The 22,587-nt window shown below is 40.7% G+C and overlaps 1 protein-coding gene across 1 annotated transcript; it reads left to right on the top strand.

The window, feature by feature from the left end:
- The first annotated feature begins 16,465 nt into the window (after positions 1 to 16,465).
- LOC121774584 (F-box/kelch-repeat protein At3g23880-like) lies at positions 16,466 to 17,590 on the top strand. Its single transcript, XM_042171430.1, has one exon. The coding sequence runs from the start codon at positions 16,466 to 16,468 to the stop codon at positions 17,588 to 17,590; it is 1,125 nt and encodes a 374-aa protein (XP_042027364.1).
- The last annotated feature ends 4,997 nt before the right edge of the window (positions 17,591 to 22,587 follow it).

Genomic DNA, 22,587 nt, shown 5'->3' with positions numbered 1-22,587 from the left:
AGAAAATAAAGATATGGAAAAGATATGGTGAATCAAAAGATACTAAATAATTGAGATTTCCTAGGGTATGGGGATCGTATCAACTCCCCCACGGTTGAAATCCACCTTGTCCTCAAGGTGGAAATCCCAAAGCAATGAAGATAGGAAGCTTCCCTCCTGGATCAAACGTACATGGTCGCGGTTGATCATGAATCAAATTATGTATACCCGACCCGCACCATGATTCAATTATGCCAGTGAACATAATATGTGATCTCGATCGCTTGGAGTTAATGTATGTTGCTCCAATTTTTCTATTTGTCAGGCTCTTAGGTAGACTAGCCATATCATCAAAGCAAACAATATTCTTTCGAAGCAAAATCTCAACGTCATCCTTTATCTCCAATTCCCTGTGTGTTGGAACAACAAGATCACCAATCTTATCATCATATGCCACGGCGAGCACTTGCGGTGACCAATCTTCGGGTGTACTAGTTGTTTGGAACATCAAGAGAAGCGCCATCATTGTGAACATCGGTAATGTCATTGGGAACATCATCACCGAATACTATCGTGGGAGTATTATCTGTTTTCTCTTCGGCTAAATTTTCATCTTGAATGTTCTCCTCAAACTCCTCCCCATCATCTGCATAACAGAGAATGCGTTGTTTACACACATGTCCCATCACCCATTTCTCGGGACAGTGCCAGCAGAGACCCAACCTGGACCGTTCTGACTTCTCTGCCTGGGAGACCCGTATTAGCGGCAGGCGTGGCTGCTTCGGACCCTGACTCAGCTGGCCCGATGTGGGGACAGATCCCGATGGAAGCTGAGAAGGGGGGTGCGAAGAGGAGACCGTTGTCGATGGCTGGCCACGATCTACCTGAATGTCTGCTAACTCCAACGTCAAGGCCATCGCGGCTGCAAGCGACGAGGGGCGATGTAACTGCAGACGCTCCTGCATGTCTGGTTTAAGGCCTGCGACAAAGAGTGTGAATAAGTCCGATTCCAGGACCCCTTGCACCCTGTTAAGGTACTTTTCGAAAGTATCATGATATTCCAGCATTGTTCCTGTCTGCGTAAGCTTGGCGAGAAGGCCATAATAGTTCTTAAAACTCTGTCTGTCAAAACGATGTCGTACATCATCCAAGAAATCCTGCCACGTGACGAAATCAATGTTTATGCAATAATTGAAAACCCACTCTGCCGCCGGCGGATCAAACAACATTACAACGTAGTGCAGACACTGAGCGTCGGGCATCATAACGTGGTCGAAGTAGTACTGTACCCTCGACACCCAATTAGTTGCGTCAGATCCGTTGAATCGGGGTGGGTGCATCTTAACCCGCTGCGGTTTCTCATAGCCCGCAACGTGGGATTGGTAACGATGCGGTGGGTCCCAACACGACGTGGGGCGGTTGAAACTCTGGCGTCTATCCCCTTGAATAACACAGCCGGAGCTCGTTCGGCCCCTCTCCTCGCAACGCCCCCTCTCCTTCGGCGGCCCATCGCAGTAGCCAAAATTAGGGTTTCTAGGCTGAAACCGTCTCTCCATCGGTCTTCTTCTCCTATTATCGTCCCACGGTGGGTCATCCCCGTCGCCGAACCCGGTTGGCATCTCATAGTCGCGCGTCATCGAAGGGTCAAGATTGTCGAACCTACGATCGGCTTCCTCCCTCGATACGTCCAACCTATCAAGTCTCTCCAATACACGATCAAGTTTGGTGCTGACGTGATCGTCCTGATTGTGGTCGTCCGTTGGGCGACCCTCTAGTTCCCCGTCGTCCCCTGACGAACAATGGTACCCGCCGCCGTCGCGGTGGCCTCCAATTGGGAGGTGACCCCCGAACCTGTTAACTGGGTAAAAATCTTGCCGATTCTGTCCCCAAACTGACTTTCCGTTGTTGTTGTTGTTGTAACACTTCATGAGTACTGGATGAAAGCAACAGTTGTTAATGGTGTTTCCCTTAACAAGCACCGACGGCGAGTTTCGCTCGGTGGAGGAGATAAATTTCCGGCGGCCAACAGGCTCGGCGGACGATGGCGTAGCTTCTGTGCGTGGGAGTCGCTCCCGTCGGGCAGATAACTCGGCGGCTGATAGAATACTCCGGCGTCCAATTAGGATCGGCGGAGAGAGTCCAAAATTAGGATTGGAACACACACGTTATCTTTGGTGGAAAAAATATTTCATTAATTGATTGAATAAAATGATAACAATCTCTCATATTTATAATACTCTAATACTACTACCCTAACTTATTGAATAAGAAAATAAAGATTTTGAAAAGATATGGTGAATCAAAATATACTAAATAATTGAGATTTCCTAGGGTATGGGGATCGTATCATTCGGTTTCTGCCTCATCTTTCTGGTCCTTTGCGCGATCGGCTCGTCGGCCTCCTGCTGCGAGGTGACGTCGCTAATCCCCTCCAGCATCTCTTTTTCCTCTACCTCCTCTTGCGGTGGCTCCGGTGTACTCGTATCAACTCCCCCGGGCTTAAGAGACTCCTTGTCCTCAAGGAGGAATAGAAATCTCTTCGAAATGACCTCCATAGGGTCCCAAGAAGGTTTGTTAGTAAACGTAGGACCTCCATACGTTCTGAGATAATGTCGACCACCGAGGGCCGCGTATTGGCCGACGGAGCTACTAGAAAAAAGGTTGGGGGGTCGCGCCTGTAAAGGCGTCATGCCCAGTCCCTCGTTGTGATTGCAGTTAAGTGCTAACTCGGCCCTTGGTAGAAAATTTGACCATTGCTTCGGCTTTTCGAAGTAAAAGCCTGTAGATATTGTTCAAGTCCCCTATTACGGACCTCCGTCTGACCATCCGATTGAGGGCGGTACGCGGTGGAAAAATGCAAGGTTGTGCCGCTCAACTTCAACAACCTCCTCCAAATTCAACTAAGGAGATCGGGTCCCGAAACCAACGTTTCTGGAAAGCTATGGTGCTTGACCACTGTATGGAAAAAAGTTGCTGCAACTCGCTGAGCATCAAACGAGGGCGGGAGCATGGCAAAATGTGTGTATTTTGACAGCCTATCAACTGCAACTATAATGGCTGTAAAGTCGTGGGATGCAGATAAACCCGTGATGAAATCCATGGACACGTCGGCCCAAACACGGTCGGGAATTGCAGCGGTTGGAGCAACCCATATGGTTTCTGTGTGGAATACTTCGTGAATTGACATGTCGTGCAAGACTCCACAAAGCGCTCAACGTCTCGCCGCATCCGAGGCCAATAAAAAGAAGCAGCGACATGATGGAAAGTGTGCTCCACGCCTGGGTGACCTGCAATAGGCGAGCTGTGGTGCTCACGGAGAATCTCAGTTGATACGCTTGGATTTTGCACTATTTTAAGGCCATTTTTTGGTCCGTTTTGAGTGTCAAAGTTGCAGTACATGTTCATTATTTGCATATTTTATCCATTTTGGTATTTTGACGTGTTTTATGAGAAATGTGCAAAATAGAGCTGAGAAAGGGCATAAAAACGTCAAATCTGGAAGCTGGAACGGAAGCGCAACCCAGCGTCTAGTAATCTACGCTTGTGCCGCATGGGCAAAACGTAGGTGACTCGTTCTATCGAAGTATGAATTGTGCTATGGTATTGTAGTTGGAATTTGTATAACCATAATTGTGAAACCACTATTCTTGGAATTCCCATATTTGCCTAATTTACTTGCTTTATTTTATTTGCTTTATTTATTTAAAACCAAATCTCTTGTTTCTCTAGATAGTATATGACACTTAGTACACGATAGCTAGTTGCAATTATATTCCCCGTGTTCGATATCCCGGTACTGACCTTTAGCTATATTAGATCTACCATGTATACTTGCATGTATTTTTAGTGCTAATAAAAAGTGTATCATCAGTTCGTAGGGGTGATACTGAGCTGAGAAAAATAAGACGTTTAAAATAAATAAGCCTGTCAGCCAGCGAGAAGAGTGGTTTGGCCCTCCCTGCGGTGATGTCGTCGCAGATTTTGACTATATCCTACAAAGAACCCTCCTCAGCTCGAATATCGTCCAGCAGCCGAGGGTGTGGGCGAGCGAAAGCGGTGAACAACTGCCCTTTTTCCTCTATGTCTGGGTCCCGGCGGGAAAGTGTGTCAGCTGCCCGGTTCGATGCACCCGTTTTATACTCAATCCGAAACTTATAGCCCATCAGTTTCTGGATATAAAATTGCTGATCCGGGGTTTGGATACCTGAAGTAGAAGATCTTTCAAGCTTTTCTAGTGGCTGCGGATGACAAATTCGCGGCCAAGTAAGTACTGCCGCCACTTCTGAACTACCTCCAATATGGCATACAATTCCTTGTCATATGTCGACGCCACACGACGCCTCGGGCCCAGCTTCTTGCTGAAAAAAACAATCGGGCAGCCCTCCTGAAGCAACACAACGTCATCCCAAAATTCGACATGTCTGTCTCCACATATAAAGTCAATGTGAAATCAGTCAACCAGAGGACCGGAGCAGAAGTCATTGCTGCCTTCAGCACCTCGAAACTCGCGTTGGACTCCTCCATCCATATAAACGCCTCTTGTTTAGCAACTCGGTTAATGGCGCAACGATCATCGCATACCGAGCTATAAATCTCCTGTAGCACCCCGTGAGTCTGATACGATCCCCATACCCTAGGAAATCTCAATTATTTAGTATCTTTTGATTCACCATATCTTTTCCATATCTTCATTTTCTTATTCAATAAGTTAGGGTAGTAGTATTAGAGTATTATAAATATGAGAGATTGTTATCATTTTATTCAATCAATTAATGAAATATTTTTTTCACCAAAGATAACGTGTGTGTTCCAATCCTAATTTTGGATTCCCTCCGCCGATCCTAATTGGACGCCGGAGTATTCTATCAGCCGCCGAGTTATCTGCCCGACGGGAGCGACTCCCGCACACAGAAACTACGCCATCGTCCGCCGAGCCTGTTGGCCGCCGGAAATTTACCTCCACCGCCGAGCGAAACTCGCCGTCGGTGCTTGTTAAGGGAAAGTACCAAAAAACTGCGCAACTGTTTCTGATTGCTCGGCTTTGGCCACACGACCATCGCGCTGATCTTATTAGGTACACTTTGTCATCTTAACAAATAATTGATTGGATTCCAGAATGTGTAGCACCTGAGCAATATGAGATGAGTGTGTGTCTTCTGATGGACTGTAGATGAGAATATCGTCGAAGAAGACGATCACAAACTTGCGCAAGAAAGGTTGGAATATGATATTCATTGCAACTTGAATGGTGGACGGGGCGTTTGTCAGTCCAAATGGCATTACAAGAAACTCATAATGTCCTTCATGAGTTCTGAAGGCTGTCTTAAAGATGTCATCTTGCTGCATTCGTACCTGATGGTAGCCGGAACGGAGGTCAAGCTTAGTGAAGTACCGTGCTGCCCCGAGCTCGTCAAACAACTCGTTGGTCGTCGGGGATAGAAAAGTGGTTTGGAATTGTTGCTGCATTGAGGGCTCTGTAATTGATGCAGAAACGAAAAGAGCCATCATTCTTTCAGATCAATAACACCGGGGACGAGAAGGGACTGTGGTTTTGCTGCACAATCCTCTGTTCTAACATCTCTCTTACCTGCCGCTCGATTTCGTTCTTCTGGAAGTGTGGGTACCGATAAGGGTGGACATTAATTGGTTTGGACCCTGGGGCGAGGTGAATACGATGATCAAATGGCCGCGCAGGCGGCAGGCCTGTCGGTACCTTAAACCTAGCAGCGTGTTCGACTAACACCGAGCCGACGGAAGAAGGTACGTCTGCTGGAATATCGAATGAGACCGTGGCTTGCGGCGTTTCCTCGGGCTGAATCTGCATCACCTCGTACACATCCACCTCTTTTCTGAAAGTCATCAGTGTTGCCAGGATAGTGTAGGACACCTCCCTAGGCGGGACCGTGTCTCCCTTCAACTGTACCGGTCGCCCCCCAAAAGTAAAATCCATTGTCATGTCGACATAATCATCAAGGACCCGGCGAAGCGACTTCAACCACTTCATTCCCAATATGATGTCCGGGACATAGACGTCGAGGACATGAATATCAACCTGAAAAACGTTCCCTTGCAAAGCGAGAGAAGTATTTTGGCACATAGCTTTACAGATTAGTGAAGCATCATTACCAACATAAACCGGAAAAAGAGAAATAGAAACAAGTTGAAGACTTAACTTCTCTGCGAGGGCCGGGTGGATGATATTATGTGTCGCACCCCTGTCAATCAGAACTTGAACAGTAGTGGAGCCAATCGAGCCGATCATCCGCAAAGAGTTCAGACTGGGGCTGCCCGCGAGCGATAAAACACTAGAGAGATATCCCCTGTAATAAGAGTTTGTACACGTGGCCTCATCCATTTTTCCGGGCAATACCAGCATAAACCCAATCAGGAGCGCTCCGCCTTCTTCGCTGACTTCAGGCGAACAATTGGCAGTTTGGAGAGTGTGGGGTCTGTTCCCTTAGCCGGGGAAACATCCGCTGTCCGCTGGTGTGGGTGACCCGCAAATGTCACTGGTCCAGGAGACACCGCCGCGGGTGTAGATGATGGTGTTGCGGTGGCATTGAAGCGAGTCTCGCGCTGTGTCCAGAAGCGACGCTGTTGTGGTGGCTGCTCATAGTAAGCGGAATGGCATGACGCGAGCTCCCGTGCAATCACACATGCTTCGGACAAGGTTTGGGGGTGTTTAAGGAAGACCTCTTTCTGCAAAGGATGTTTCAAACCTCCAATATTGATAGCAACTAATGAAAACTCGGGGATGCCTGTAATATGTGTCATCATATTCTCAAAGTCGGTCTGATACTCAAGAACTGATCCGGTCTGCTGCAGATGCGACATGATGCCCAAATAATTTTCATAGAATCCGGGATCGAAGCTGTGACGAACTGCAGCCAAAAACTCCGACCAAGAAACCTTCGGGTTGTTAGCACAATAGAATCATAACCACGCCGCCGCTAGTGGGTCAAACAGCGGAACCGAATAACGAAGTCTTTCTGCCTCAGTGGCTCTATAATTATCAAAGTAGAACTCTACACGAAATATCCAATCCTCTGGATCAGAGCCGTCAAAGCGTGGGAGGTCCATACGGAATCGCGAACCAGACTCATTTTCTCCTGATGTTGAATGACACGTCGACTGAACGCGCCAACACGAGTCCGGTAGCTTGTCGTGTGCCCCAGACTTCGGTGACTTCGGCGTGGGCGACTCGCTATGCTTGGGCTGGGCATCCGACTTCGACCACATCTCCTCAAAATGCCAATTGATATGTTCCTGCTCCAACTGATTGTGAACCACAGCCTTCCCGATGTTGTTAATCGCCGCGAGCAGTTTGTCCATCCGCTGATCCAAAGCCTGGATCATGGAATTCGTCGACGGTGTGCTAATCTCCACCGTAGTCGTCTCCGCCGTTGTGTTGAGTTCAAAGAGAAAGCACCAGATGATACAAGGGTCTTGTATCATATCTCTGAGGTCGCTGAGATGATCACCGTGAGACCAAATTGACGAGGAACTATGATTAGTTTGGTGAGACTTTTAGCAGCAAAAAGTAGGGTTTTAAGAGGAAACATAGAAAGAACGAGAAGAGAAAAATAATATGTGTGAATATTAGATTTCTTATTGATTGTCATGAATAAGAGATCTATATATACACTTTTAAACCTAGACCTAGACGGTTCACTCTTCCTAAACTTAAGAAAAGAACCGTAAAGAAAACCCGATGCCGGGCCTTATAGCTTCGACCCTGACTCAATTAAAAATATTAAAATTACTTAGTCCAAAATATTCAAAAGCTTAAAGTAATAAAAACATGCGACAAATGCTTAAACATAGTCCTCCAAGTGCTTCGGTTTCTGCCTCCTCTTTCTGGTCCTATGCGCGATCGGATCGTCGGCCTCCTGCTGCGAGGCGACATCGCTAATCTCCTCCAGCATCTCTATTTCCTCTACCTCCTCTTGCGGTGGCTCCGGTGTACTCGTATCATCAGTCATGTCGTAACCCTAATTTATCATGAACCCACCTACTTACTTATGTTTTTTAATTAAAGAAATAGATAAAGTAACATAAAAGAGATATATATACATGAAGTAGTACTCCCTCCGTCCCACCACAAGTGATCCGTGTAAGTGCATCTTACACGGGTCTACTACAGTATATTGTTTTTGATCTTTAACATGTGGTGTTGCACGGTTGACATATTAGGACTGTTAGGGAGTTTAAACAAAACGTGAACAAATCGGATGTCCTGAAAGGCATGAAACACTTTCAGATCAAATCAATTTGGCGGTTCTACCAATATCTGATCGGATTTCGAAGATATTCGTGTGTAGATTTTGTAATCTTTCTTTGAACCCAGAAATTGATCATAAGAAGAGGCTGAAAATGAAGAGTCGCGTCTCTTCGTTTCATAACTGTTTTTAACATTTTTTGGGGGGAATAGAAAATTGCAAAATAGTCCTTCAACTTTTGGAAATTACATTTCCGGATGAATTTTCTGTACAACATCTTTAGTGGAAATTACAGCTCCGGAAAATATAGCTCGACCCCAGCCAGGGGCTGCCGCCCCTTGGACCCTGCTACTCGGGGGCGCTGCCCCTGAACCCCCGTCTAATCATAACGAATTCAAATAAGTGTACACTTCGCACTTCCAACTTATTTGATGTCTCATTATGATCACATTGATCAATCAAGTTAATCCAATTACACTAAAATATCCAACAATCCTCCCCTATTTTAGTGCAATCCTTGATTAACTAAAACAAGTCATCTCAAAATTCAAACTTTTGCATAAATGAAATATCGTAACGATTAAATTTCACCTTAGCACATTATACGTTCCATACATTCGAATACCCATTGTGTCTCTAAGGATTGAACCATGGGAACTCACTTTGAATACACAAAGATAATGTACACAAAAGTTTACATTCAAATATGTTCTATCTTGACACTATATTTACTAGCCTATGTCCTTATCCTTCATAAACATGTCGAAGCCAAGTCCTAGCTTCTTGAAGTGGCTAACCTTCATGCTTATATAGGTAGTTCATTTATTCTTGCACCTACATATGCAATTTTTCAAAAGAACTATTATGAATATATACATTCATCCTCATTAACTTGTAGGTTTGAACACATACCTTGGGATGATTCTTTAATGTGTTCCAATCTCAAAATATTAAGCCTTCCTCATTGAATTCAGCATCTAGTGTCATACTAAATGGGAATTGAGTATCTTAATATCAGAGATTTGTAGTGGACTTTAATCCCATCCATATAGCCGACTTGTGCACAAGATCTCTACTTAACCATTTGGTTAAATGATCGGCTAAATTGTTGTGAGTTCTCACAAATTCCACAGATATCACACATCCGTAATAAGTTCACGAATCATGCTATGTCTAATACCTAAGTGTCTTGACTTTCCATTATACACTTGACTATATACCTTAGCCAAGGTAGCTGCACTATCGCATCTGATAGATATGGGCGATATCGGTTTAGGCCACAATGGAATTTCATAAATTAAATTCCTTAGCCATTTAGTCTCTTTACCGGCTGCTGCTAATGCCACAAACCCTGATTCCATTGTTGAATTTGTGATACAAGTTTGTTTCTTTGATGCCCAACATATAGCACCACCTCCAAGACGGAATACCCAACCACTTGTGGAAGAATGATCTTTCATATTGGTAATCCAACTTGCATCCGAATAACCTTCAAGAACAGAAGGAAATCCAGAATAAGACAAACTATAATCCATGGTTCCTTTTAAGTATTTAAATACTCGATTCATTGCTTACCAATGGATTAAACTTGGATTGTGAGTATATCGACTAAATTTTCCAACTGCAAAGGCTATATCGGGTCTAGTACTAATCATGGCATACATGAGTGATCCAATAGCCTTTGAATATTCAAGCTGATTCACATCAACTCCTTTATTAGGCACGAGTTTTGCACTAGGATCAAAAGGAGTCTTAACTGGAGAACAATCTTTGAAGTTAAATTTTTCCAACACCTTCTCAATACTGTGTGATTGAGAAATGGAAATTCCTTGTTCTCCATGTGTGATATTTATTCCAAGAATCACATCAGCCTTCCCCATGTCTTTCATCTCAAACTTAGATGACAAAAATTCCTTTGTTTTATCCACTTGATCTTGGTCAGTACCAAAGATCAACATGTCATCTACGTATAAGCAAATGATCACCCCTTTACCAGTAGTGTCGAATTTGCAATTTACACACTTGTCTGCTTGGTTTAATACAAAACCATTAGACAACACCACGTCATCAAACTTTTGATGCCATTACTAGGGGGCTTGCTTTAGTCCATAAAGAGATTTTACCAATTTACATACCTTATGTTCATTACCAGGCATGACAAAGCCTTCTGGTTGTTTCATGTAAATCTCTTCATCTAATTCACCATTCAAAAAGGCAGTTTAACATCAATTTGGTGAATTATTAGATTATGTATAGCAGCAAGTGCTAACAATAATCTAATGGTTAAATCCTTGCAACATGAGCATAGGTGTCAAAGAAATCAATTCCTTCCTTTTGTCTAAAGCCTTGGATAACCAATCTGGCTTTATATTTGTCTATGATTTTATCCACCTTCAACTTCGTTTTGAAGATCCATTTACTATCCAAAGGTTCACACCCAGGTAAATCAGTCACTTTCCAAGTATTATTTTGGATTATAGAATCCATCTCATCTTGGATTGCCTCTTTCCAAAATGCAGCATCCCTTGAAGCCATAGCTTCTTTGTAGGTCTTTGGATCATCACCAATATTAAAACAATATTGATATTGAAAGTTAATTTCATTCATTGATCCTTCTACCAAGTACAATTGAAAATCATCACCAAAAGACTTAGCTTTTCTTGCTCCACCACTCCTTCTAACCTCAGGAGGTGTATCAGTCACTTTGTTAGTCACATCATAGTTATTAGAGCTTGCAATCATGCCTCCAGGTTTAGGCAAAGATGTGAATCTATCCTCATTCCCAAAATCAGCATCTCTTGACTCAATAATAGAGTGCACGGATACATAGTCATTAGGTTCTATGACATATAACCTATAACAAACAGAATTTTCAGGATATCCAAGGAATACACAATCTATCCCTCTTTGACCTATGAACTTTATTTTAGGATCAGTTAGTATTACCACAGCTCGACAACCCCAAACTCTGAGATAACTCAGTTTCGTTGGTTTCTTATGCTAAAGTTCTTAAGGGGTTATCTTGTTCCTTTTATTAGGAACTCTGTTCAATAAGTAACAAACTGTTAACATAGCCTCACCCCAAAATCCTTCACTTAGGCCAGAATAGCACAACATTGAATTAACCATTTCTTTCAATGTTCTATTCTTTCTTTCCGCTACACCATTTTGTTGTGGTGTACATGGAGCAGTGGTCTGATGTACTATACCAGTAGATTCGAAATATACTGGATCATAATACTCACCTCCCCTATCAGTGCGAAGAACTTTAATCTTCACACCATGACGAAGCTCTACACTTTCTTTGAAGATTTTAAATTTATCAAGAGCTTCATCTTTTGAATGGCACAAATACACATTGCAATATCTAGTAGTATCATCAATAAAAGTAATTACATACTTTTTATTTCCAAGTGATGGAGTAGAATGAAAGTCACACAAATCACTGTGTATAAGTTCTAATACCTTAGTATCTTTACTGATATGTTTATTGAAAGGTTGACGAGTAATCTTAGTTAACATGCAAGTTTTACACCTTTCATTATTCAACTCAAAAGCAGGTATTAAACTCATTTTCGACATGTCTTTCAATCTCTTGTAATGTACATGTCCTAATCTAGCATGCCACAATTCTGATTTACTAACATGATTACTAGAACTAGTAGAAGTCATGCAAACAGAATTATTAACAAAAGAAACATCTAGATTCAACCTAAACATGCCACAAAGTTAACCAAAGCCAATAAAAGTACCATGTCTTGACAGAATATATTTATCACTTTCTAAAACTTGTTTGTAACCACAATTGTTTAATACAATACCAGACACCAAGTTTTTACGAATATCAGGTACATATACAACATTCTTTAACACTAAAGAGTTTCCGGAAGTAAACACTAGGCTAACAGTTCCTAGTCCTTTGATTGGTTCAGTTGCAACGTTGCCCATCCTCACCGAAGATCCATCTTCAATTGGTTTGAAATCTTTGAACCATTGACGATCCTTGCATACATGTCACGTTGCACCCGAATCAACCCACCACGAGAGATCATTATCCTGCACATAAAGTGCTTCAGAAATTATTGATGCATAATAATTTTCAACCGAATGATCATTAGGTACAGAAAACGAACCTGATTGTTTTCCCGGATCCTTGGATCCACTTGTACCAGCCACGTTCTTTCCTTTACTTCCACCATTTCCAGACTTGCAGTCCCTTTTGAAATGCCCAGATTTACCGCACTTCCAACACATCAGTTTAGGCTTCTTATCCCCAGCCTTACTGTAGTTTCCTTGAAACTTTCGTTTCCCTTGAAACGATCTTTTCTCTTTCCTAGCCTTGGAGGATACACCCTCTTCCACCATGGTCACAGAAGAACCAACCATTGTTTTCCCATTACCGACAGAGCCCTTTTCCATATCACGTATGGACTGTTCGATTTGGAAGTCACTTCCAAGTTCGACCAGATTCAACTCCTCCTTCTTATGTTTCAGATTGTTTTTAAAATCTTTCCAGAAGTGTGGCAGTTTATCGATAATGCTAGAGACATAAATGGATTCATCCATTTTCATATCATATTGGGAAAATTGTCCCAATATCCCCAATAATTCGTTGTATTGTTCCATGACAGGCCTCGAATAAACCATTTTATAGTTAATAAAATTACCAACAAGAAATTTCTTGCTAGAGGCATCTTCTGCCATATATTTGGCTTCGAGGGAATCCCACAACTCTTTAGCAGACTCTACGTTTTGATATACATCAAAAAGGGAATCAGACATACCGTTTAAGATGTGACCACAGCATATGTAGTCGTCGTTCTCCCACTTCATCCGGCTCCTCGTTCAACAGCCTCGGGCATGGGAGTACTCAGAACATACACGACATTCAGACCAGTTAACATGAAATGCATCTTCTTCTGCCAGCGTCTGAAATCCTGGCCAGCAAACTTATCCAACTTCGCAAAACCTTTCGCTGCTTCCTTCGCCGTTTCCTTGTTCGACATTTTCAGAAATTGATTTGATCTTTGTTAGGGAGAAGATTATAGAAATGTAAACAACCGGATATACTGAAAGGCGTGAAGAACACTTTCAGATCAAATTAATTTGGTGGTTCTACCAATATTTGATCGGATACAATTCAGGTTTACAGATGATTTGTATGTCTATATTTCGATCAGAACTTTGAACCAGAAATCGATCATAAGAAGAGGTTAAAGACTAAGAGTCGCGTCTCTTCATTTTCACAACTGTTTTTAACAGTTTTTGGCGGGAATAAGAAATAACAAAATAGTCCTTCAACTTTCGGAAATTACGTTTCCTGATGAATTTTATGTACAACAACTCTTAATGGAAATTACGTTTCCAGGTCAGCTCGACCCTAGCCAGGGGCTCTGCCTCTTGGACCCCGCTACTCAGGGGCGCTGCCCCCGAACCCCCGTCTAATCATAACGAATTCAAATAAGTGTACACTCCGCACTTCCAACTTATTTGATGTCTCGTTATGATCACATTGATCAATCAATTTAATCCAATTACACTAAAATATCCAACAGCGACACCGGTGTGTCCATGCCCAACTGTACTCAAGAAAGACAAACTCTTGGACGGAGTTTACTGGAGACCGTCGCCGCGTCCTTGATGGGCTACACCATATCCCTTTTGTTCCAATAAAAACGTGGTGCAAGAATGGTCACTTTTCGCACTGGTTCGTGTATAGGTATAAGGCCGGAGGAGCTGCTGTTCTTGCGCCAGAGATACTAACCTTGGATATGAGGAATGAAGTGTTTCGTACAATTTGTTTGCCGGTGAGTTTTGTTCATACGGCTAGTGTTATCATTGCGGAAAATGAACACTCATTTCGCCGCTTTGATTTTCCTTTTGTTGATTGAAGTATTAATATAGTGGGCATTTATGAGTCAATATGTGAAGGACATGTATTGAGATGGAATTATGTGATGAATGTGGAAGTACCCTTCGCCGACTATAAGACGCCACTATGGCAGCCTGTTTGGGTGTTTTTTATCATGCGGAGGGAGCGTTTGTGTATGATCATCATGCACGCAAATTCTTCTGCAAGCATGCAATGATGCCTGAAGGGTCAAGGATGGTTGAGTATAGAGGGAGTTTCGTTTCAATTCATAATTAGTTTCAGATTAAATGTCAATTTTGGTCCTAATCATATCACCAAAATACGAATTTGGTCCAAAACATTCACTTTTTTAAAAACAGGTCCATAACAAATGAAAAAGTGACTGAAGTAGTCTTTTTTTGATGGTTCCGTAAAAAAGCTAACGGTCCATAGCGGCATGACCGTTAATATTTTGACGGAACCGTAAAAAAAGGACCGCTGCGACAAGGATTTCATTTGTTATGGACCTGTATTTCAAAATGTGGATGTTTTGGATCAAATTAGTATTTTGATCATATGTTTAGGACCAAGATTGACCTTTACTTTTAGTTTCACCAAGTCTTTTTTTCGTAGGCTTATTTTTCTTCTATGAATGTCTTGGTTAACGGTTATTTGATTTTAGGTTTTTGATTCATATTTTAGATTGTGCATGGTTTTTTTTAAATTATTTGAGTTTTAAAAGTACTTTGTTAGGTTTTCTTCTATTATGGTTTTGAATATCTATTGATTGGAAAAATATTCTGGACTGACAATCGTTGACATGATACAAACACACATTAATATAATGAGTTATATGTCAAACTTTATCATGTTCTTATCATTATTGGGTCGATCCGACAAATACACGATCTAATTTTGTGTTGGAAAGGAATTGAGAAGTCTGGATTACGAAGTTCTGACACCGAGACCATGACTGTCTTATACAACTATAACAAAATAGTTGGCGATGAATCGTCTACGGTATCCAATCAATCCCAAAAATCACTTAAGTTGTCGAACATACGTTCACCTCAGACTTTTGTATAAGTGTGTGGTTAACGGGTTAGGTACTTTGAGGGAAGATGTAACTCTATCATAGCGATTATATCAATTAAACATGTAACTAAAAAAATCTTACAATTTAAAAAACTACCTTCAATTTTATAATCCCCCGTCCCTTGGTAAGTGATTCACATTTCTTTTTGGGACGTCCAATGTAAACGAGTCAATTTCTTTTTTGACACTTCTCTTTTACTTTTTCCTCTCTACTTTACTCCCTCTTCGCTTAACTAACAAAACTCCATTTCCATAAATCTCATGTTGAATAGAAATATATCTCCCAGTGAGGGACGGAGGGAGTATTAAACAAACATACGGAGTATATATTAGATTTTTATTAATATAATAATAGAAAATTTATATTCACCATGAGAAATATTATACTCTATCCGTTCCATGTTAATAGAGTCATTTTTCCATTTTGGGAAGTTCCAAGTTAATTGAGTCATTTCTATATTTAACACACTATTCTGAAATTCCGTGCCGAAAAGAAATGTCTCTATTAACAAGGAACGGAGGGAGTAGTTTCTAAAACGGGCTTCAAAATTTCTCGAAATATATTTATATTTTATTTTATTTATACAAATCTTAAATGAGTATTTAATCATGTTTGAGTTTAAACATAATCTCAAATTATCATAATTAAACGTTCTATATCATATAAATATGACCAATTTTCATCATTATGTATTGGATTGGTCACGTATTAATTTTATCGGTAATAGGCTGATTGAACGGGCTAGCCCAAAACTGAGAGTTTAGAGTTAGGGTTAATATTCATAACCAGATTGACATCCCTAGATTAGGTGTAGTAAATAATGAACTATAATCATAATATGACATGAAAATAAATAATAAATGTGATATTAATAATTTAGATTTATAAAACTAGATCAAGTGTAATAAATTTCGTATAAGAAATTCTCTGACGAAGATGATAAAATTAGATTAGAGTTTGCATGTTAATAAAATAACATACAAAATTAAATTAAATATTTATGTTAGTATTACCTCTCACATTAGGAAAAAATATCTAATCAAAATTAGGGAATTAAGAAACATATATGAATTTGTTTTTATGAAATCGGATTACCTCTCATATCATTTGCTAAATATAGATCTGTGACTACGTACATATTCATTTATAATAAAGATCTTCAACCATATATTTAAATGAAAACATGTTTTTTTACTATTATTTGTTACCCTCTCTGCTTCATTAATAAGCAAATATTATGTAAATATATGTGTCACGCCTCTATCAATATTATTGTTATCCTCTCAGAATAATTCGACCATTACTATACAACACACAGCAATGAACAACGATGCGTGTACCGAGATTCTGTTGTGGCTGCCCTTCTTATCACTTTTGAGATTCCGAGCTGTCTGCAAGTTGTGGCGTGACATTATCAGTTCTCAATCTTTTGGAAAACTGCATACTCAAACTCATTACACCAATACCAACCATAACAATCCAGACGATACGGTATATCTACAATTTAGTTTGCCTAATGATGAAGTTGAATTACGGAACGAACTGTCAATAGAGCTCGAATATAACGAGAAGTCATTGATGTTGTATAAATCCGACCACTTTAATGGCTTCTCGTTAAACTACTGGGACAACATCAGCGATTACCTAGTTAGGTTACACGGGCCAGTTAGGGGTCTAATCTGCATCAATTGCAACTTGAAACCCGAGGCTCCCGTAGCCATATGCAACCCTTTTCTAGGCCAACTCAAGACTCTTCCTCTTACAACCTCGTGCGCTGCAATTGGTTTCGACGAAGAAGATTACAGAGTTGTTGCAATCGGTTTCGACGACGAAGATTACAAAGTTGTGCAGCTGTTGTCATGCAAGAAACATCGGTGCCTCCATGCTCAGTTGTATAAGAGAAGGACGGATTCTTGGAGGGAGTTGACTGGAGAGAGTTCCGTGCTCGATAATCAAGAATTCGATTGGGTTGACCCCATACAGTCGCAGAGCATGAATGGCTATTTTACGCACTGGCGTGCTCATCTACTAAATGGTGCTAGTTTGAAGGAGGTTATACTGACTTTTGACATGAAGAATGAAGTGTTTCAGACAATCACATTACCGGAATGTGAACCTGATGCTTTGGATCATATTTTTGCACAAGACGAACACTCGTTTCTCAAGTTTGTTTTACCTCATCCGTGTTGTAATGCTTTTGAAGATGATAAGTTAGTGAAGGTTTATGAGTCGATATGCAGAGGGAGTGAATTGAGTTGGATTCCATTAATAAATGTTGAAGTACCCTTTTCTCAAGTGCCTCTGTTGAGGGTTGGTTGTGTGTTTTTGGATGACGGAGATGGTGCTGAAGTTGTGTATGATTATCATGCACGCAAACTCATCGGACGCCATTGTGTGGTACCCTTGGCGTTCGTTGAGTATAGAGGGAGTTTCGTTTCACCTTGACAATCTGTCATTAGTTTGTTATGATTTGTTAGGTTTTTTATATGCTTTTTGTAAAAATTCCTATAAATATCACCTCGATATTAGATAGGGATATCGTTTGGAAAAGAAGCGGAGGTAATCTGTGGTGTCACGGAAATAGTGTCAAGCTTATTGGACAAGTTAATAGTGAGATACAATATACTATGAAATTGTATATTGGTTGGTTAGAATAAAGTCATTTGGTTAGATTGTCATGTTTAATATAATTCAAAACATGTTTGGTTTGTCATATTATATGTCAAAAAATTGTGTACTTACTAATATGCCCTCAAAAATACTTCTCCCATGTCTAATAGTACTCCTTTAATTAGTTTAGAATTTACCTAAAATGATTAATTACTAGTACTAGTATTATTTTTGAAAACTATCATGGTATAATTTTATCATCAATTTTCGAGGCCATGAGAAATTAAAAATTACTTAAAATGAGAACATAATATATTCCTGATACAAATAAAAATTATTTGAAATTACTACTCATATGTATATGAGGTTCTGATTCATTTAGTTTTTGTTAATGCTTATTTTAATTTTGTTTGTTTTTTAATATATTTCATGCTTAAAAATCCCATGGGGTAAGGAAGAAAAAAGAATTAAAAGACCAATTAAACTTCAATAATTACATATGAAGAAATTGAAATTAACTCCGCAATTTGATCGATTTTCTTCTCGCTTTTCGTAATTCTCAAATACCTCTGAATTCACGCGCACATATTTATTTTGAGCCGTCGCATTTTGTTGGGTCGAATTAATTACCTCTGAATTTATAAACTTGTACAAATTTTCAATATGTTAGGAGCTTATGCTTATCGTTTGTTTATAAACTAATTTGTTGTGTCCGAGATCTACTATAACTCAATGTCCTTTTACATTAAAAATCATCTCTTCGTTTCCAAGTAGTGATAGGATTTAGTATTTTCTACCTATATTGTTAAATTTAATTTGATGCACTACAATATATTTCTCGAGTGTTCACTCTATCATGGTGGGCTATGCATCTCTTGTCAATGCCAATGCTGAGGAGGATCGTAGCACTATCTCGCTGCGCATCTCTTGTCGTTGACCCCGTTATAGAAATAAACATCGATGTGTTGATAGAGATTCTCTTGTGTCTTCCCGTACAATCTCTCTTGAGATTCTGAGCTGTCTGCAAATCGTGGGGTCACATTATCGATTCTCCATCTTTCAGAACACTGCACACTCGCAACAACAAATCAGATGACGCGGTCACTCTTCAAGTTTATGCTACCAACCTTTTGCAGAACAAACTGTCGATAAAGTTCCAACACAACGGGAAGTCATTAATGTCGACCACTTAACTCGTTTAAATTAGTTGGGGCGGTTAAGGGTCTAGTCTGCATTAACCCTAATAAATTTCGGGTACCCATAGGCCATAGCCATATGCAACCCTTCTCTAGGCCAACTCAAGCTTCTCCCACTTACCACCCCTTCCACTTCCAACTCCTGCGCAAAGTTGTGCAGCTGATGTCGTGCCCAAAACACCACCATGTCCTCGCCCAAGTCTACTCAAGATGGACAGGATCTTGGAGGGAGTTGGCCAAAGATGATGGCGGCCTCCTTGATAACCTACATTCTTTCCCGCCTTGTCCCATAAAATCGTGGTGCAAGAATGGCCACTTTGCGCTGTATCGGCTTAAGGTGGGAGGTCGTATTGTGCAGAAGATACTAAGCTTGAACATGAAGAATGAAGTGTTTCACACAATTAGGTTGACGGCCGATTATATTTACTATTACGATTCGATTTTAGCAGATGATGAACACTCATTTCGCCGCTTTGTTTTGCATTCTCGTACACGTCTCGACTTGGTGGGGATCTATGAGTCGAGATGTGAAGGAAGCGAATTGAGTTGGATTCATATGATGGATGTGGAAGTACCCTTCTCTAACTTGGACTTTGAGGCACTTTTGTGGACGAGTGGTTGTGTGTTTATCAAATATTGGAGGAGCTTGTTTGTGTATGATTATCGTGCACACAAATTTATCTGCAAGCACGTGCCCCCTGTGGACCTTGTGGGGATTATTGAGTATAGCGGTAGCTTCGTTTCACTTGAGAATTAGTCTTACTTAATTTCGTGATTTTGTACTTGAATTTGCTTCATGTTATTGTGGTTTTTGATACATGTTTCATGCCTGTGATAAATGTTTTTATTGAACACATAATTTTCTATTGGATTATCATAATCATAATATTATACTCCTATATATATAATAGTAGTAGTTGTTGAATATTGCCTACAATATTTGACTTTTTGTCAAAATTTATTTGTCCCTCATCGGTGGGTATTAGGGAGTTAAGGAGAGTGCTGCCTATAAAAGGAGCACTCCTCCCTTATTTGTAAACATTCTCAAACATTTGTATTCTCTTCTCCGTCTATATATAAGTGGACTCTGTAGAGGGTGCTCGGAGACGTAGGCAATTTGACCGAACTCTGTTATCAAAATCTCGGGTGTGTTCTTTATTTATTATTTATTTTATTCCGCATTTATTTTTGGGTTTATTTTCTGTTATGATATTGTATTCAATATTATTTGCGGGTTTGGTAGTAGTGTTTTGTACGATTCTTTTGGGTGTTTTTATATTGTGATAAATACACCGACTGATAAATTCTGTTAGAAATCTGGTATTTAAGAGGGACAGTATCCCCACCAGTCTTTCCAAAGAATTTATTTGGAGAAGTATTTTTATCGAGTAGACCCTGTTGGGTTAACTCTGAAATTACTGAATCGGTTCATTTCACTATTTGAGAGAAAATTACCCGATTTTCTCAACAAGTGGTATCAGAGCCAAATGTTCGTCCTTGGTTCTGTTCGTTTGTAATATTGAATACCTTATTTTGAGTCTATAATGGCGGGTAATGATCAAGAAAACAAGGCTAGTTCTTCGTCATCGTGGTCGAGGTTTCCACTATCAAATATGAAATTGACGGTGGAGATATTTGACGGTACTCGCCATTTTGGTATGTGGCAGGGGGAGGTTCTAGACTCTCTTTTCCAGCAGGGTCTTGACATTGCCATTGAAGAAAAGAAACCAGAAGATATAGATGATAAAGATTGGAGTACCATAAATCGGTTAGCTTGTGGAACAATTCGGTCGTGTCTGTCCAGAGAGCAGAAGTATGCTGTCAAGAATGAGACTTCTGCACATAGATTGTGGAAGACACTGGAGGACAAATTTCTGAAGAAGAGTGGTCAGAATAAGCTCCTTATGAAGAAAAGGTTGTTCCGATTTGAATACCGACCAGGTACCACTATGAATGAACACATTACTTTGTTTAACCAATTAGTAGCAGACCTGCTAAATTTCGATGTGAAATTTGAGGATGAGGATCTAGCATTGGTGTTGTTGTCGTCTCTACCTGATGAATTTGAACTTCTGGAGACCACATTACTCCAGGGTAAAGAGAATGTGTCGTTAGATACTGTATGTTCTGCTTTGTATAGTCATAAATTGCGAAAGACAGATAAAATGAAAGGAAAAGCAGTTACAGATGAAGCATTAGTGGCAAGAGGTCCTCAACAAGGCCGATCAAAGGAGAGAAAATGAAGGTCCAAATCGAAAAGGCGAGTTGCCAAAGATGAGTGTGCTTTCTGTTATGAAAAAGGGCATTGGAAGAAAGACTGCCCAAAGTTGAAGAAGAAAGAAAAGGCTTCGCAAGATGCAAATGTTGCTGAATGCAAAAATGATGCGGAGTCAGATTGTTCTTTGACGGTTTCACTTTCAACATCGCATCCAAACGAGTGGATATTGGATTCAGGTTGCACCTATCATATGTGTCCCATCAGGGAGTGGTTCTTTGATTTTGAAGAACTCAATGGCGGACTTGTTTACATGGGAAACGACAGTCCATGTAAGACAGTCGGGATATGTTCAATCAAGCTACGGAATCAGGATGGATCCACCAGAATTTTGAAGGATGTGCGGTACGTGCCGCAGTTGAAGAAGAATCCCATCTCATTGGGGGCCTTAGAATCTAAAGGCCTAGTCGTGATGATGCGAGATGGAATTCTTTAAGCAACTTCAGGAGCATTGGTGATGTTGAAAGGCGTGAGGAAGAACAATTTGTGTTACTATCAAGGTAGTACAGTTGTTGGGACAGTAGAAACTGCAACTTCGAGTAACAAGAAGGATGCAGAGGCAACGAAGCTTTGGCATTTGCGATTGGGACATGCTGGTAAGAGATCATTGCAAATTCTCGTCAAGCAAGGATTATTGAAAGGTACGAAGTCTTGCAAATTAGAGTTTTGTGAGCATTGTGTTCTGGGAAAATAGCGAAGAGTGAAATTTGGCACTGCAATCTATAATACGAAGGGAATTCTAGATTACGTGCACTCAGATGTGTGGGGACCTGCCAAGACTTCGTCACTTGGAGGTAGACACTATTTTGTCACCTTTGTTGATGATTTTTCCAGGAGAGTTTGGGTGTACACTATGAAGAACAAAAATGAAGTCCTTGGGATTTTTCTGAAATGGAAAGCTCAAGTTGAAAATCAGATGGGGAGGAAGATCAAGGTTCTCCGATCTGACAATGGTGGAGAATACAAGAGTGATCCTTTCCAAGATATATGTCAGGAGTGTGGCATAGTTCGACACTTCATAGTGAGAAATACACCACAGCAGAATGGAGTGTCCGAGCGTATGAATCGAACACTAGTGGAGAAAGTTCGTGGTATACTGCCTAATGCTGGGCTAGACAGGAAATTTTGGTCTGAGACCATCACATACGCTCAACACATTGTCAATCGTTTGTCATGTTCTGCCATTGATGGCAAGACTCCTTTAGAGGTATGGTCCGGTAAACCTGCAACTGATTATGATTCTTTGCGTATTTTTGGTTCTATTGCATATTATCATGTGACTGAGTCAAAATTGGATCCACGTGCAAAGAAGGCTTTGTTTATGGGTTTCAGTGCTGGTGTTAAAGGATATCGGTTATGGT

Source organism: Salvia splendens, chromosome 17 (assembly GCF_004379255.2).
Source record: "Salvia splendens isolate huo1 chromosome 17, SspV2, whole genome shotgun sequence".
Lineage (NCBI taxonomy): Eukaryota > Viridiplantae > Streptophyta > Magnoliopsida > Lamiales > Lamiaceae > Salvia > Salvia splendens.
This window is presented reverse-complemented; position numbering and strand designations above follow the sequence as displayed.

What these genes read in the sequence shown, in the direction of transcription:
- LOC121774584 (XM_042171430.1), top strand. Translation starts at nt 16,466, where the DNA reads ATGAACAACGATGCGTGTACCGAGATTCTGTTGTGGCTGCCCTTCTTA.